The 17,300-nt window shown below is 48.4% G+C and overlaps 1 protein-coding gene across 1 annotated transcript in view; it reads left to right on the top strand.

The window, feature by feature from the left end:
- The window catches only part of LOC123764086 (intermembrane lipid transfer protein VPS13A), a 275,027-nt gene that overhangs the window by 154,964 nt on the left and 102,763 nt on the right, over nucleotides 1-17,300 (top strand). Inside the window, 3 exon segments of the mRNA XM_045751613.2 lie at nucleotides 817-981; nucleotides 14,198-14,305; nucleotides 16,451-16,552. Coding sequence (XP_045607569.2) covers nucleotides 817-981; nucleotides 14,198-14,305; nucleotides 16,451-16,552 — 375 coding nt within the window.

Below are 17,300 nucleotides of genomic sequence, written 5' to 3'. Positions count from 1 at the left end.
ACCCTCCCTTCATCCGGTCGGTGGGTTTCTCATTTTTGACATCTAGCCTCAGAACTGGGGTGTGGATTGCCAGCGTGGGGTCTGTGGCTCCCCCCTTCCCCCTCCTGGGGAGGGGGAGCTGCGCAGATATGCGGCGCTGCTCGTGTGACATCGTGCTTGTTTGCTCATTTTCATTTGGGGAGTTCTGTCCACTCGTTTGTCTATTTTTATCGTTTTTAACTGGAATAGGGGTTTGTTTTGGAGCTCTTACCTTGCTGGGTGCCTGTTCCGGTCGATGGCAGATATAGAATGCTCGAAAATCACATGTGCATTTCTATAGGCCATTGCTCCTCATGCCTCTCTGAGGGGCTAGGTTCTGGCTTGTGGTCCCCGGCATGCCTAGAACTCCACCCACGTTGACTGGTGCCAAATTTAGGGATAATCATATCAGCCTGGATAGCAATGGGTAGCCTCCAGGACTCACCCAGAAAATGGTGTTTCATTACATTCAATGCTTTTTTTTTTACTTATCTCTCTAACACCATTATGACTAGATACGAATGCTTGAATAGATCCCTGCTGTGCTAGTGCAAAATGCCACCCTGTTCTGATTGTCATGATTAACTCGGTTTTATGTAGCTTTCCCCTTATGAAACATGAAATTGGAATTGCTCAGAAAATGCAATTACACTACAAAATTATTTATGTGGTCTACTTTACTGATAGACAATGAATATAAAGGATCAATGTATATACAAGAAATAAAGAAGAAATATTATTGACAAAACATGTAATTTTTTTCACTGTTATGACTGCTCTTGAAATTTTATTTGGCAGAACCTGCAAACAGCTGATGAAGGTCCTCATGTGGAACGTGTCTGTGTGGCTGGGCTGAAAGTTCGCTTTTCTTTTTCACCTCGGGGCACTGTCCTAGGAAACCATGGTGTCCAGAATGATGTGTTAGAATGGTTTCTAACATCACTTGGAGCAACGCTAACTGAAGTGAGAACTTTAATTTATAATGTACAAGTAAATTGGGTAAATGTGAGCTAACATTAAATAACCTCACTTGTAGTTGTTTATAGGCTTCACATTTTCAGTACCTGGTTCTTCTCCAGAAGAAGTGTTTCATATTATCCCGTAGTACATGACCCCTGCATATGTGTAAATAAATGATAATAATGCAATGACTCGTCAACGTCCCCAAAACAAAAATAATTGCACCAGAATTAACACTGCCAAATTTACATTTTGTGAAAATTAAGTAGTAACAACTCCCACAAATTCAGTTAAGGAAATACTGTAAAGTGAACGAGGGAATAGCAACTATTCTAGTTGTTATAATTATTTTAAAATGGCTCATACACTCAATGGCTAGTAAATTACAAGTACAGTATAAAAAGATAATAATGGTAGCTAATGGCACGAGCGGGTGAGGTTTGCGTAGGCTTACCGGAAACTAAAGTTCGCGGATCCCCAAGCTGCCGTGTAAGGACACAAGCTTGTAAGCCATACTCTAGAGTACAGTATAGACTAACGTAACCCGTTCTTACTTCCTTCCTTATAGTATAGATATGTTACTTTAAAACAGGGATGTAGAGCCAATAGGTATTTATAAATACTTCAAACACTAGAGTAACCACGTGGGGCCAGTACCATATTTTTGGATTGGCAGGACTCGACAAACAATCAATGTGTGTGTGTGCCGTTATATTTATTAAAACACTGGAAATGGGACAATACACTAAAAAGGAATAATTTCTCCCTCACCAGATTTACAACAGTATTCCAGTCACAGCTATAATGGAGGTCAATAACCTCACGAGCTCACACCACACAACCTGAGTCGGGGGTCTCTGATCTCTCTATTATTATGGTGTGCAGGGACACTACTCTCACAAAAATTTGAAGGGAAAACTTTATACACAGAATTATACACATTTACTAAGACATACTCTCAAACACAAATGAAACATAAAAATTTACACAAATAAAACAAACTGGTATTTTAACTAAGAGAAACATTTACATTGATAACAACAAAAGCTGGACCAGTCATTACAAAATGCATGTTTTTGTGGAATTGGTACCAGAGCTTAGTCCACATTTGATATCTTTAGCACATCCTTGTTAGGTGTGGCTAAATTATTTATATGTAAAGTATTAAGTTGGATTTAGTGTGTACTGTATATCTTTAGTTTGTGGAAATAACCATTTATTCAAACCCGGTCAGGTGGAAGGTCATTTAGGAATGTAAATGAGGCTGTACCTGTATCATTCAGCTTATTCATGGGCTATTCATGCCCATGCCATTACAAAATTATTACAACAGTCATTAACAGCCAGCAGCCATTACATTAAATTATTACAACAGTCATTTCAAAATGCATGCTATGTGGGGAGCCCCTACGGCTCCCTGGAGCTTATCGGGCTAATGTATGTTATATTAGACCGGGACATTAGCTAAGGAGTTCAGACCTAGCAGGGACCAGCGTCAGAACCTGGCCCCTTCAGAGAGGTTTCAGGGAGCAATGGCCCTAGAAAACACTCTTGTGGTTGGGGATTTTCCTTATCTGCCATCGACCGGGGTTAGGGACCCAGAAAGGTAGGTATAACAAAACAAACTCCACATGGTAAAAAAACCAAACAAAAAACCAAACAGAGAGGTAGAAACTCCCTACAATCCTAAGGAAATAATCAAACAAGCAAACATCACACTTTACTGCCTCGCTGATCGTCCGCACAGCCCTCCCTCCCCCGAGAGGGGGAGGGAGAAGCCCCGGACCTCACCGCGCCGGCTGCCTAGCATCAGTTCGGAAGCTAATGTCAACCGGGATAAACGCTTCTCTGGCCTCAGTTTCCTAAATGGTGTTTGCCTTGTGTGGCATTCATTGCCATGTGTTGTGTTGTGCGGTGGCCAGGAGTACCTCATCAGTGCCAGGGCTGCATGCGCTTAGTGGCTGACTTCCCTAAGCGCCCTGTGAGTACTGCCCTTGCGTAACAGGGTTATCTTCCCTGGGGCGTTCGGGAACCATTCCCGTAGAGGTTCTTGCTGCTCGGCATTTGCCTCGCCCTTGGAGCCAGCCTGGGCTTGGGGCCCTTGTTTGGCCCTGGGTAGGGATTGGTATTGTGCTGGTTAGGGCGTGAAGGTGTTGCGCGGCCTGCCACCTAAGCGGCGACCGGTTCCTGTTGCCTCTGGAGACGGTGTACCTTTGCGGGGGTTTTCTTTTGTTTTTATTTCTAAGGGTTTATTTCTTGGATTTTGATTAAGTTCTGATCTCCAAGATTACCTTACCTCATACAGCTAGATTCTGGTCCTGGCTTCCAGTAGGCTTGAGTGTATAATTACCTAAGTGTAGTTACAGGATGAGAGCTATGCTCCTGGTGTCCCGTTTCCCCAGCACTCTTTGTCATATAATGCTTTGAAATTACTGGCGGTTTTGGCCTCCACCATCTTCTCACTTAACTTGTTCCAGCCGTCTACCACTCTATTTACAAAAGTGAATTTTCATATATTTCTCCGGCAGCTTTGTTTTGTTAGTTTAAATCTATGACCTCTTGTTCTTGAAGTTCCGGGTCTCAGGAATTCTTCCCTATCAATATTATCGATTCCTGTTACTATTTTGAACGTAGTGATCATATTGCCTCTTTTTCTTCTATCTTCTAGTTTTTGCATATTTAATGCCTCTAATCTCTCCTCGTAGCTCTTGTCCTTCAGTTCTGGGAGCCACTTAGTGGCATGTCGTTGCACCTTTTCCAGTTTGTTGATGTGCTTCTTAAGATATGGGCACCACACAACTGCTGCATATTCCAGCTTTGGTCTAACAAAAGTCGTGAACAATTTCTTTAGTATTCTCCATCCATGTTTTGGATGGAGCAATTGTGAAGTTAGAAAGTGTAGCATAGGCTCCTCGCACAATGTTCTTAATGTGGTCCTCAGGGGACAGTTTTCTATCTAGAACCACCCCTAGATCCCTTTCTTTGTCAGAATTCTTTAAAGATTTCTCACATAATTTATAGGTTGTGTGGAGTCTATGTTCTCCAATTCCACATTCCATAACATGGCATTTATTCACATTAAATTCCATTTGCCAAGTGTTGCTCCATATACTTACTTTATCCAGGCCTTCTTGAAGGGCATGACAATCATCTAGGTTTCTTATCTTCCCTATTATCTTAGCACTATCAGCAAACATGTTCATGTAATTCTGTATTCCCACTGGTAGATCATTTATGTAGACAATGAACATTACCGGTGCAAGAACTGAACCCTATGGTACTCCACTCATAACATTCCTCCAATCCGATACCTTGTCTCTGATTACGGCCCTCATTTTTCTGTCAGTTAGGAAATTTTTAATCCATGTTAGAAGCTTACCTGTCACTCCTCCAATATGTTCCAGTTTCCAGAACAACCTCTTATGGGGAACTCTGTCGAAAGCCTTTTTTAGGTCCAGATAGATGCAGTCAACCCAACCATCTCTTTCCTGTAAAATATCTGTGGCTCGATCATAAAAACTGAGTAAGTTCATTACACAGGATCTTCCAGATCGAAAACCATATTGTCTGTCTGATATTATATCGTTTTCCTCCAGGTGTTCTATCCATTTACTTTTAATTATTTTTTCCAATATTTTGACTATTACAAGTTAATGATACAGGTCTATAATTAAGGGGGTCTTCCCTGCTTCCACTTTTGTAGATTGGAATTACGTTAGCCTTTTTCCACACATCAGCTTCAACTCCTGTACACAGGGATGCCTGAAAAATCAGTTGAAGTGGAATGCTAAGCTCAGGTGCACATTCTCTCAGAACCCATGGTGAAACTCCATGTGGACCAACTGCTTTGTTCTTACTTAGCCCCTTGAGCATTTTTTCCACTTCATCTCTAGACACCTCTATGTGCTCTATGTTGTTCCTTGGAATTCTTATTGTGTCTGGTTCCCTAAAGATTTCATTTTGTACAAGCACACTTTGGAACTTTTTGTTTAGTGTTTCACACATTTCATTTTCATTTTCCGTGAATCTATTTCCCATTTTCAACCTCTGAATATTATCCTTTACCTGCAATTTGTTGTTTATGAATTTATAGAATAGAACTGGTTCTGTTTTACATTTGTCTGCAATCCGTTTTCAAAATTTCTTTCTGCCTCTCTCCTCACTGCCGTGTAGTTGTTTCTCGCATCTTTGTATCGCTGGTATGTTTGGGGGTTTGGCCTCTTCCTGTATTGATTCCATTTTTGTGTCTTTTGGTCTCTGGCCCTCTCACAATTCTATTGAACCAATCCTGTTTCCTAGTTCTGCATCTCTGTTTTGGTATAAATTTTTTTGTGCCTTTATCATATATTTCACAAAACTTGACATACATCTCATTCACTTCCTTGTCTAGCATCAAGTCTGTCCAATTATACTCACTAAAAAAAATTTCTAAGGTGGCCATAATGTCCTCTCCTGAAGTCAGGTTTTTCAACTGCTTCAACCTCCTTATTTTCTTCCAGATTATAATGCATTGCATACTTTATTCCCAAAAAGACATGGTCACTTTTACCCAAGGGAGGAAGGTACTGAATGTCAAATATCTCTTCCTCCATCCTGGTAAATATCAAATCTAGCATGGAGGGAACGTCCCCTTCCCTCATCCTCGTAGCTTGTTTAACATGTTGATACAAGAATGTTTCCAGGATGAGGTCTACAAATCTACAGGTCCAAAAATCTCCTGTTTTAGCTTCATATGCTTCCCAGTCTATGGATTTCAAGTTGAAGTCACTGACTATCAACAGTCGTGATCTATCGTTATCCGCTCTTGCTATAATCTCTCTCATTATTGTTATAAGACCTTCACGTTTACTATCTAGCTCCTCCTTTGACCATGTACTGCTTGGCGCTGGACTATAAGCATTTATGGTCATTAGTTTATCATCCTCATGGCAGATCTCTAGTGCTATTATGTCAACTTCTTGTGGATTGGCAGTCATTATTTCTTTCACCTTTAGGTGTTCTTTCACCAGCACAGCAACACCACTGCCTTTCCTAATTTTTCTGTCCCGTCTCCAAATTGAATAGCCCCTTGGGAATATGACTTCATTTAAAATAACATCTTCAAGTTTTGTCTCCGTGAGTGCAACAATGTCTGGTGTCTGCAGCTGTATTACATCACTTAACTCCAGTATCTTCGATCTCACTCCATCTATGTTGGTGTATGCAATCTTCAGGAACTTGTTCCCCCTCTCCTTATTCTTCACTCCCCCTCTCTCTATTGATTTTGTTGGTTTGTCCTTTATGTACCACTTTACTGGTCTGCCTACCCCTATCACTTTGTAGAAAAAAGAATTGATTTCTTCTTCATTCCTGCTCTCATTTAAACTTTTTGCCTCAGTGAGGTTCAGTTTCAGCTTCTCTCTGTCTTCTTTTGAAAGATCTCGTCTTAACGACCACACTTTCCCATCCTCATCACTTTGTAATTTTCTAGCATTCCTGAGTACTTCTTCCATCATTTTGGCACCATTTAGGGTGATCCTCAAAGGTCGATCTTTCCCTTTTATGTATTTGCCTACTAAGAGTGTGATTTCCTGTGCTATAGCTCGGAAAGCTCTATGAATAGGAGCCTTCTCAGAAAATATCTAAGTCTTTATTGTCTAATATGACTCAGAGCAATAATTTTAAAATTAAAGCAATCCTTTTCAGTTAAATGAAGTAAAATTATTTTACTTTGAGTACATATATATGGAACAGATTGCCAAATGATATATAATTCAGTGTAATACCATATACTGTACAGTATGCTGTGCATTTAAAAATATAATTGAGAGATACTTCTCTTGAAATAAATTCCTTTCGTTGTTTATACCACCATAAGCAACTTAGTTTGGATCTAATGGTCTGATGCTGTTTGACTTCCTTTGTAATCCTCTTAAGTCATGCCCACATCTCTCAAGTAAAATGTATATACTTGTTATTATAAACAGCAGACCCAGGCTCTGGTATGGACAGGTGTACTGTCTACTTTCAGCCAGCAGAGAACAAAATAACTAACCTTTTATTGCATGAAAATGCCAGATCTACCAACTCTGGTAAAACACCAAGTGAAATTCCAGTTGTGAGAAACCCTTCCTTCAAATGAAGAGGAAAGATGAGAAGAACCATGGTATAAATAAAAATAAAGCAAAAACAAGTCATTTTCTGGGGGGAGCCCCGTCGGCTCCCCGGAGCTATCCCAGGCTGATATGCTAATGTCAGACTTTGGCATCAGTCATGTGTATGGAGTTCTTAGGCCTACCGGGGACCACGGCCAGAACCGGGCCCCCTCAGAGAGGCAAGGGGAGCAATGGCCTATAGAAGCCCCCGTGTAGTTGGAAGCATTCTATGTCTGCCATCGACCGGAACAGGCACCCAGAAAGGTAAGCGCCCCAAAACAAACCCCTATTCTGGTTAAAATTGCTACCTAATACCGAACTAGTGGATAGAACTCCCCAACCGAAAACAAGCAAATTAGTGTGACGTCACACACTGCCGCGCCGCTGTCTGCGCAGCTCCCCCCTCCCCGGGAGGGGGAAGGGGGAGCCCCAGACCCCCCGTGCCGGCTACCCACACCTCAGTTCTTGAGGCTGATGCTATTGGCGGTGGTCGTGTGCTCTGGCTCCGGTGTCGCTACTGCACTGTGCTTTGAGTGTGGTGTTAGTTTTGTGGGTGCGAGAGCCAGGAGTTATCTTCAGTACTCGGGCTGCATGCGCCTAGGGCTGCCTTCCCTAGGTGCCCTGTAAGTACTGCCCTTGGGGCTTGGGGCCACCTTCCACAGGCTCCTCGGGGTCTGCCTCTGCTGGTCCGTTTTACCTTTCGGTTTTTCGGCCGCCTGTTGGGCTCTTGGGTGTTCTGTTCTCCCTTGTTACCGGCGGGTAAGAGGCAGTTTGCACTGGTAGGGGCGCAGGGTGCTGCTCAGCTTGTAATTCCCGACATCGCGGCCGGCTCTGTTCCTTGGGGTTCGCTGTCCTCTTGCGGGGTTTTGTTTTTCTTTTTGTTTTTTGCCTGGTGGGGGGTTCTGTCATTTTTATTCAGTTTGTTTTTGCCCTTCCACTGTTCTCCTCGGTGGCGCCCCCTGCTAGGTCCCCGTGAGTGTACACGTCCCTGGGGTTCAGCTTTAGAAGTTTGCTTGGTAGTTTTGGGCGCCGGTTTGCAGCACCCTGCCTGGGACTACCTGAGCGCGAGTCCTCTTAAAGTAAACGCTCAGGACCCTGGGAATCCCCTAGGGGGCGCGTGGGTCCGATGGATGTGACCCCGGAGTCCCCACTCGCTGTGTGCGAGTTTGAGGGTTGCTCGGTCCCCTTGTCTCAGGGTGACCCTCATTGTTTTTGCCTCTGCCACGCTGCCTGTTGGGTCGGTGATACTTTCGACCCTGAGTCCTGTGAGTGTTGCTGCTTGCTTGTGACTCAATTTACCCAATCCTCTGATGATTCTATTCGGGTACAGGCGGCACGTGCGTTGCAGTCTAGGTTTCGTCTGTTGCAACGCGCTCGGTTGGTTGCTTCCCCGGATGCCCCGGGGCTGCCCCGCTTTGCTTTTCGAGACCCGGACTTGGGGGTGGGGGTCGCTTCGATCCTGGTTCAGTCCGCACCTCCTCGTCCTTCCCCTTCTGTTCGTTCTGGTCCCCCGCCCCTGCTTCCGGCCCCGAAGCGTCTGAGGGTTTCGGGGTCGGAGCAGGGGTTACTTGATCTCGAGACTCGGGCAGCTTCGGGGGTTGCCCCTTCCGGGGGGGCGGCAGAGGCATTCGAGTCTTGTCTCCCGGCCGAAGCTTCAGGGTCTGACCAGTGGGCCCCCCTTCCTCCAGCTTTTCCGGCTGCTCCGTCCTTGTCTTGTGGGGTCGGGGCTTGGGGAGAGGACTCGGCCTCGGGTCCTGTGGTGACGGACCTCGAGGCTGGGGAGGGGCTGACTTGGGGGCCTTGGGCCCCGCTGGACCCCGCCTGGGTTTTTCTTCCCACTGAGCGGGGCTTATTGTTACAAGGAGTGGGGTTTTCTTTCCCCCCCTCTGCGTACGAGTTGGATTTGGTGTCGGCCCCTCCCCGGGTACGGTTCCGTGTTCCCCCGGGTACGTCGGTTCCGTCCTTCAGGAGGTTTTCGGCTTATCGCATCCAACCTGGTGTGGTGCGCGCGGCCTTTGCAGCTTACCTCCTGCGTGACCCGGATTATGCCTCGGAAATGGATCCGTCCACGTTCAGGTTTGGGACTTCGTTCCCTTTCTGGCTCCGTTACGAGGTTCCGGAGTCATCCTGGCTAGCAGACTGCCCCTTGTTTGGTCTGGATTCCTGGCATTCCTTCTGTCGTTCCCGCACGCTGGAGTGGCGGGAAGCTTCCACGGTGCTTCAGGTTTTCCTGGGGGGTGAACTTGAGTACCTGAATGAGTGCTTGTTTGCCCCTGCCCTTCCCCGCGATGTGGGCGTTATTCAGCTCCATGTGCAGGTTCCCTCCCTTTCGGCGGCGCTCGTGGCGGAGGACTTGCGCGCTCGGGGCCTTTTGTGTTCGGCCTTGCGGTTCTTTTCCCTCCTGGAGCTGTCTTCGGATTGGCTCGTGGAGGATGTGGGGACGCTTGGGTCCGTCCCGGGGTCCGGCACCTTGTCCTCGGCTGCGCGTTCGTCGGCTGCCTTGTTGAAGCTGTTCACGCCGATTTTGCGGGATGCGGTTTCCCTGTTCTATGCTTCCCGTCTCGCGTGTCGGCAGGCGGTGCTGGGTTCCTCCGTGGAATCTGCTTGGGCTCTGGCTCTTAGGCGTTCTTCACCTTTTTGTCCTCTCCTGTTTGGGGAGTCGGCCGTGGCGCAGTTTATTCAGGCTGCGTCGGCGGCTTGTCGTCCGATGTCGGACTTGTCGTCCGATGTCGGACTTGTTGGTTTTCCGGGGGTCCCGGGGTGGGTCTTCCCGGAAAGGTCGTGCCAGGGCTCGGGGTTCCTCTCGTCGTGGTAGGCCTCTGGTGTCAGGTTTGGGGTTGGCTCCTCCTGCGGACCCTCCCTCGTCTGGTCGGCGCGGTGTTCGCGCTGTGCGGGGGTTCTGGGTCTCGTAAGGGTCGCCGGCCCTTTCGCGGTTTGCCCCTTTGACGGGGCGATGGGGGGGCGGCTTGCGCTGTTCGCCCGCGCCTGGTCCCACGATTCGTGGGCCTTTCGGGTCGTGTCTCGCGGCCTGCGGTGGCGTTGGGTGGCCCCTCCCCCCTTTGGGGGGTCGGGGCTGGCGGGGCAGGCTTCTTCCCCTGCGCTCTGTCGAGTCGTCTTGGAGTGGGTACGCTTGGGCGTCGTCGAAACGACGTCGTCCCTCAGATGGGTTTCCCGTCTGTTTCCGGTTCCGAAACGGGACTGCGCGGACCTGCGGTTCATTCTGGACTTGTCCCGTCTGAACCCCTGGGTTCATTGCCCCTCCTTTCGGATGACTACGCTGTCTCAGGTTCGGCTCCTCTTGGAGCCGGGTGCTTGGATGGTGTCCCTGGACCTCCGGGACGCTTATTGGCATGTCCCGATTCATCCGCGGTTCAGGGACTGGCTCGGTTTTGTAGTGGGGCGTCTGAGTTACCGCTTTCGTTGTCTCCCGTTCGGTTTGAACCTGGCACCTCGCGTGTTCACACGCCTTACACGGGTTGTGGTGGCTCGTTTGCGTCTCCTAGGTGTTCGGGTGTTGGCCTACCTCGACGACTGGCTGGTTTGGGCTCCCAGCCAGTCAGCTTGCTTGCTAGCCAGGGATTTGGTTCTTTCCCAGCTCGCCGGGTTCGGGTTCTTGGTGTACTGGAGGAAGTCCCATCTGGTTCCCTCTCAGGTTCGGACTTGGCTGGGTCTCGTGTGGGACTCTCGGACCGCCTCCTTGTCTCTCCCTCCGGAGTCTCTCCTGCGGCTGCGGTCCCGCCTTCGTCTGTTTCTGGAGGGCCCTCGGGTCACCCGGCGGTTGCTCGAGGGGCTGTGCGGGAGCCTGAACTTCGCGATGGTGGTCTACCCGCCGGGTCGGGTTTGGCTTCGACGGCTGTTCTGGTTCCTTCGGGGTTCCCCCTTCCGCCTCTCTCGCGATCGCAGAGTTCGACCCCCGGGGGACTTGCGTCGGTTGCTGCGTCACCGGCTTCCTCTTCGGGTTTTTCGGGGTTCAGTGCCTTGGCGCCTACCCGAGCCCTCACTCGATGTGTACACGGATGCGTCGTCTCTCGGCTGGGGTTTTGTGACCAGTGCTCACCAGGCCGGCCAGGGGCGTTGGGATCCGTCCTTCCGTCGAGCTCACAGTACGGTGCGGGAGTTCGCGGCAGTGTGGTTTGCTCTGGGGAGGATTCGGGTGGCCCGCGGATCGACGATTCGGCTCCATTCGGACTGCTCTCCGGTGGTTCATTGCCTGAACCGCGGGGGTTCGATGCGGTCCTTGTCTCTTTGGGGTTGGTCGCTTCGGGTGACTCGTCTGCTGAGTTCTCGGGGTTTGGCTCTCCTGGCGGTTCACGTACGGGGCGTGTCCAACGTCTTGGCCGACGCCCTGTCTCGCTTCGTTCCCCTCTCCACGGAGTGGACGGTCGACGACGAGTCCTTCCGTTGGCTTTGCCAGACGTTCGGGCGCCCCGAGGTGGACCTCTTCGCGTCGGCGTGGTCGCGGCGTCTTCCCGTTTATGCGGCGCCCTTCCCCGATTGCGAGGCCGTCGGGGTCGATGCCTTTCGGCTCGACTGGTCGAGGTGGGGGTTCCTGTACCTCTTTCCCCCAGTTCGGCTGTTGCTCCAGGTCCTGACTCGCTTAGAGACTTACCAGGGGAGAGTTGTCCTTCTGGCCCCTTGGTGGCCGGCCCAGCCTTGGTTTCAGGCGCTGGTTGCTCGGTGTCCGAACCCGAGGGTTTTCCCGCGGCTCCGCCTCTTTCAGCAGATCGGGCCGGTACGTCACGTAGCTGGTTCGATCTTCTCCTCGAGTCTTCGCGTATGGTTTTTTTGACTCGAGTCTATCATCATCTCTATGGTGATCAGGTGGCCTCCTTGTTGGTGTCCCACCTGAGGGCTTCTTCTCGGCGGCAGTATGAAGTTTCCTGGCGGTCCTTCCGTTTCTTTTTGCGTCTTCGTCGTGTTAGCTCCTTGTCTGTTCGGGTGGTCTTGTCCTTCCTCTCGTGGTTGTTTCAGGACCGTCATCTAATGCCTAACACTGTCGCTTCGTATCGTGCGGCGCTGGCGGAGCCGCTTCAGCTTGCTTTCGGTATCGATGTTACGTCTGCGCCGTTTCGCAAGCTGTCTCGTGCATTGTTTCACCTCCGGCCTGCTCATGCGTCGCCTGAGCCGTCCTGGTCTTTGGACAGAGTGCTCGCTTTCCTTTCATCTCCTCGTTTCGTTGTGGCCCCTTCGGTCCAGGATTGTTTTTCCAAGGCACTTTTCTTGTTGGCTTTGGCCTCTGGGGGTCGGGTAGGGGAGCTTCATGCTCTCCTCCGGCGCAGGGGTTTCTGCTCTTTTGGTCGTGGTGATAGTTTTGTTCGTTTGCAGCCGTCTCCTTCTTTTCTGGCGAAGAATGAGACTGCTGCGTTCCGGAGGGGTCCATGGGTGGTTGATGCTTGGTTGGTCAGGCCGGGGGTGCATCATGTTTTGTGTCCGGTTGCGGCGCTTCGCCGTTATTTGCGCGCCACAGCTTCTGTGTCCGGGGACGCGCTGTGGGTTGATCCGGTTTCCCTTCTTCCCTGTTCGCGGGTTCGGGTCTCTCAGGTCGTCCGCAGGGTTATTAGGTCTAGCCAGCCTGCGGTCTATCCCCGTGCCCATGACGTTCGTAAGTTCGCGGCTCTTGCTGCCGTCTTTGGGAATATGTCTTGGTCTGATATTCGGGCGCGGGGATTTTGGCGGTCGAACAGGGTCCTGGCTGCTCGCTACCTTGTGAATGTCCCTGGCCCTCGTCGGGCCTGTGTTGCTTTGGGTCGGCGGTTGCAGCCAGTTGTCTCGGCTTCGAGTTGAGGGGTGAGCGACGACCGCCTCCCGGGTAAGTCCCTCTTTTTCTGTCTGTGGGTAGTTAGCTCCGGGGAGCCGACGGGGCTCCCCCCAGAAAACCAGCGTTGAATGTAATGAAACGCCATTTTCTGGGTGAGTCCCGGAGGCTCCCCGGCATCCCTCCCTCCCTCCGGTCGGCGGTTTTTCGCGTTTTTGACATCCAGCCTCAAGAACTGAGGTGTGGGTAGCCGGCACGGGGGGTCTGGGGCTCCCCCTTCCCCCTCCCGGGGAGGGGGGAGCTGCGCAGACAGCGGCGCGGCAGTGTGTGACGTCACACTAATTTGCTTGTTTTCGGTTGGGGAGTTCTATCCACTAGTTCGGTATTAGGTAGCAATTTTAACCAGAATAGGGGTTTGTTTTGGGGCGCTTACCTTTCTGGGTGCCTGTTCCGGTCGATGGCAGACATAGAATGCTTCCAACTACACGGGGGCTTCTATAGGCCATTGCTCCCCTTGCCTCTCTGAGGGGGCCCGGTTCTGGCCGTGGTCCCCGGTAGGCCTAAGAACTCCATACACATGACTGATGCCAAAGTCTGACATTAGCATATCAGCCTGGGATAGCTCCGGGGAGCCTCCGGGACTCACCCAGAAAATGGCGTTTCATTACATTCAACGCTGGTTTTATGTTTCTCAATCAAAACAAATCTGGCAGTGAGCACAGTCCTTCGATATTCTAGTGAAATACTATTATTTCGAAGCACAACCCTAAACATGTCAAACTAGAAAGGAGCTGTCCATAACTAGGCAACAGCAACCTCAGCTAAGCATTAAGGAATAATCAATGAAGCCATCATTATGTAATAAAGCAAACCCCTATTCAAAGATAATTACATCTTGATGGAAGCCAGACCTAAGTTTAGAGTAAAAGCAATCTCTCCTGGTAAATTACTATTTCCCCGACCTGCAAGTTAATAGGCCCACCCCTGGATCGTGGCCAGGGCAGTCAGTGGGTCTTTGGTTTTTTGTGTTGTTTGGCAACTCAGTGTTATCAGAAATCATTTGGATATAGTTTGAGCATTCTGAGGAATTTTGGGTGCCATATCGAGCAGCTTCTCTTGGTAGTGCATTAATCTCTGCTCTCCACATTCTCCTTGCTTATTTGCAGGGGGGACAGGCTATATTTGAAAAGGTATTTGTCCCATGGACGAAAAGGTCATCCAATAGTTTGGCATAGCCACACACACTCCTGTCTTAAGCTAGGGGGAGCTACTGAGGAGGACCTAGCTCACAAATGGCTATTTAACATGCATCTTTTTATTTTCTCAACAGATGAAGAATGTCACAATCAGTGTTGGACATTATGAGAGACAATCAATCCCATGGGATAAGCTAGTTGTTGATTTTATAGACCATGCCAAGTATCAGCTAGTCCAGCAGGTAAAAATAATTACATGTCTTTACAGTAGATGCATAAAATAGCAAAACTAAATATTTGTAGAGTATAATTTGCACAAATTATAGCTATATAGAGTAAAGTTTATGCAATTTTCATCATTCACAGTTACTCCAACAGTAAACATTCTAATAACCCTAAAATGCCTCATCCCATTGCTATTCACAAAACACATGTATATATATTCATCGCTGTCATGCATAATTTATTATCAATACATTTTTTCTGGGGGGAGCCCCGTCAGCTCCTCGGAGATATCCAGGCTGATATGCTAATGCAGGTTTTAGCCCCAATCATGTGTATGGAGTTTTGTGGCCCTACTGGGGACTACGAGCCAGAACCTGGCCCCCTTCACAGCGGCACGAGGAGCAATGTCCTATAGAAACCCCCCATGTGGTTGGAAGCATTCTATGTCTGCCATTGACCGGGTTAGGTACCCGGAAATGTAGGCATCCCAGAACAAACCCCTATTCTGCTGAAAATTGCTACAAAAAGCCAAACAAGTGGATAGAACTCTCCAAACAGAAACGAGCAAAAGAGTATGACGTCACATGTCGCCACGGTGCCGTCTGCACAGCTACCCCCTCCCCGAGAGGGGAAAGGTGGAGCCCCTGACCCCCGCACTGGCCATCTACACCCCAGTTCTGAGGCTGGATATCAAAAACACGCTAAAAAAATGCTGACTGGAGGGAGGGAGGGTTGCCGGGAAGCCTCCAGGACTCACCCAGAAAATGGTGTTTCATTACATTCAATGCTGGTTTTCTCGGGGGAGCCCCGTTGGCTCCCCAGAGCTATCTACCCAAAGACGAAAACAAGGGAGACCGAACCTGGGAGGCGGAAGTCGCACACTCCCCAACGCGAAGACAAAAACTGCAACTGCCAATCCAAGGCCACACAGGCCCAACAAGGCCCAGGAACATCAGTGAAGGAACACAAAGCCAATCAGTGAATGACGAGGGCACAGGGATAGACAGCAGGCTGGTAGGACTGGACCAGAATAGGGGGTTTGTTTTGGGATGCCTACCTTTCTGGGTGCCTAACCCGGTCAATGGTAGATATAGAATGCTTCCAACCACACGGGGGTTTCTATAGGCCATTGTGCCTTGTGCCTCTGTGAGGAGGGGTGGGGGGCCAGGTTCTGGCTCGTGGTCCCCGGTAGGCCCACAGAACTCCATACACATGACTGATGCCAAAGCCTGACATTAGCATATCAGCCTGGATAGCTCTGGGAGCGTCCGGACTCACTCAGAAAATGGCGTTTCATTACATTCAATGCTGGGTTTTCCTCCATCTGTTCTTTAGAGTATTTATTTGGGAACATTTTCACACACAATTTATAGTTATAACCCAACAAATAACTTAGAAAATATGAAATGATTGTAAATCTTGTTATGCTGGTAGAGAGATGGATAGATACATGTATAGAAAGCTAGATGGATGGATAGATATAAGGATAGATGGATGGATAAATATAAGGATAGATGGACAGATGAATAGATAGATGGATGGATAGATGGATGAATAAATGGATTGATATATGGATTGGTAGATGGATGGACAGGTGGATGAATAGACAGATAGGTATATGGATGGATAGATAGATGAGTAAATAGATGGGTAAATAGATGGATAGATAAGTGGACAGATAGATGGATAGATAGGTGGACAGATAGATGGATAGATGGAAAAATAGATGGATAGATTGATGGCATGGATAGAGAGATAGCTGAATGGATAGATGTTCAGATGGGAGACAGACACAGATCCAGGCAACACCAGGAACCTCCCCCCCCATCTCCAGACTTCATATAAATTAATATTTATTGATTCTGTATTGTACAGAATACTGTCATGCCCTGACTATGAGCCTCTGCAATGTAAACAGAAATTAAATTATCTCTGGAGACAATCAAGTTTCATACTCAGAAAGGAGCTTTTAATATCAAAGCTTAATTTTTCCCATGTTCCAGAAAATTTCTCAGACTATTTTTTATATATTAAACTTTCAAAATATTCATTATATTTGGCATCTGAAATTCAAATAATATTTGGTGAGGTTTTGTAGTACTGTTATTAATATTCTGATCTGCATAAAATGTTAATACTGTATTATGTTTTTGTGTGATCAGGTGTATGTATTGGTTCTGGGATTAGACATTCTTGGCAACCCATATCAGAGACTTCGTGACCTCTCCCAAGGTGTTAAAGACCTAATATACCAGCCAGCTTTGGTAAGGAAGTTTTCCCAGTTTTTAATGTGCATTTTAATTAATTTTGACTTTTAGATTTAGTATAGTTGACTGAGGCTTTAAATGTCCTTAACCCCTGCACTGCGCACCTGTTTTTGGTAAAAACTTCGTAGTGTAATTGTTAAGGACATATTTCTGTGGAGAGCCCCTTCAGCTTCCCCGGAGCTATACCAGGCTGATGTGTAAATATTAGACTGTGACAACAGTCACTCAATGGAGTTCTAGGCTTACCAGGGACCAGCACCGGAACCTGGCCTCCCCTCAGAGAGGTACGAGGAGCAATGCCCTATAGTATAGTAGGAATCCATCAGTCTCAGGAGACTATGGAGTTGTGCTCTGGTTTCTCCAGGGCACAAAGCCATGGTAGGTTAATGGCCTATAGACACCCCCGTGTAATTGGAAGCAGTCTATGTCTGCCATCTACCAGGTCAAGTACCCAGAAAAGTACGAATTTCAAAACAAACAACAGCTGGTTAAAAATTGCAAACTGAAAGCTGAACTAGCAAGCAGAACTCCCAATCAAAAACAAGCAAACAAGCATGATGTCACCACAACCCCCGTGCCGCTGTCTGTGCAATTCTCCCCTCCCCGGGAGAAGGAAGGTGGTGCCCCAGACCCCCCTTGCGTCGCTTACCCAACTTCAGTTCAGAGGCATTTGTGTATGGTCGATTGACTCTGGCGCATCCTTTTGAGCAGTGCTGTCCATAGCGGTATTGTTCTACTGTGTGGT

This window comes from Procambarus clarkii, chromosome 23 (genome assembly GCF_040958095.1).
Source record: "Procambarus clarkii isolate CNS0578487 chromosome 23, FALCON_Pclarkii_2.0, whole genome shotgun sequence".
Lineage (NCBI taxonomy): Eukaryota > Metazoa > Arthropoda > Malacostraca > Decapoda > Cambaridae > Procambarus > Procambarus clarkii.
The sequence above is the reverse complement of the archived record's forward strand: the minus strand, read 5'-3'. Positions and strand labels throughout refer to the sequence as shown.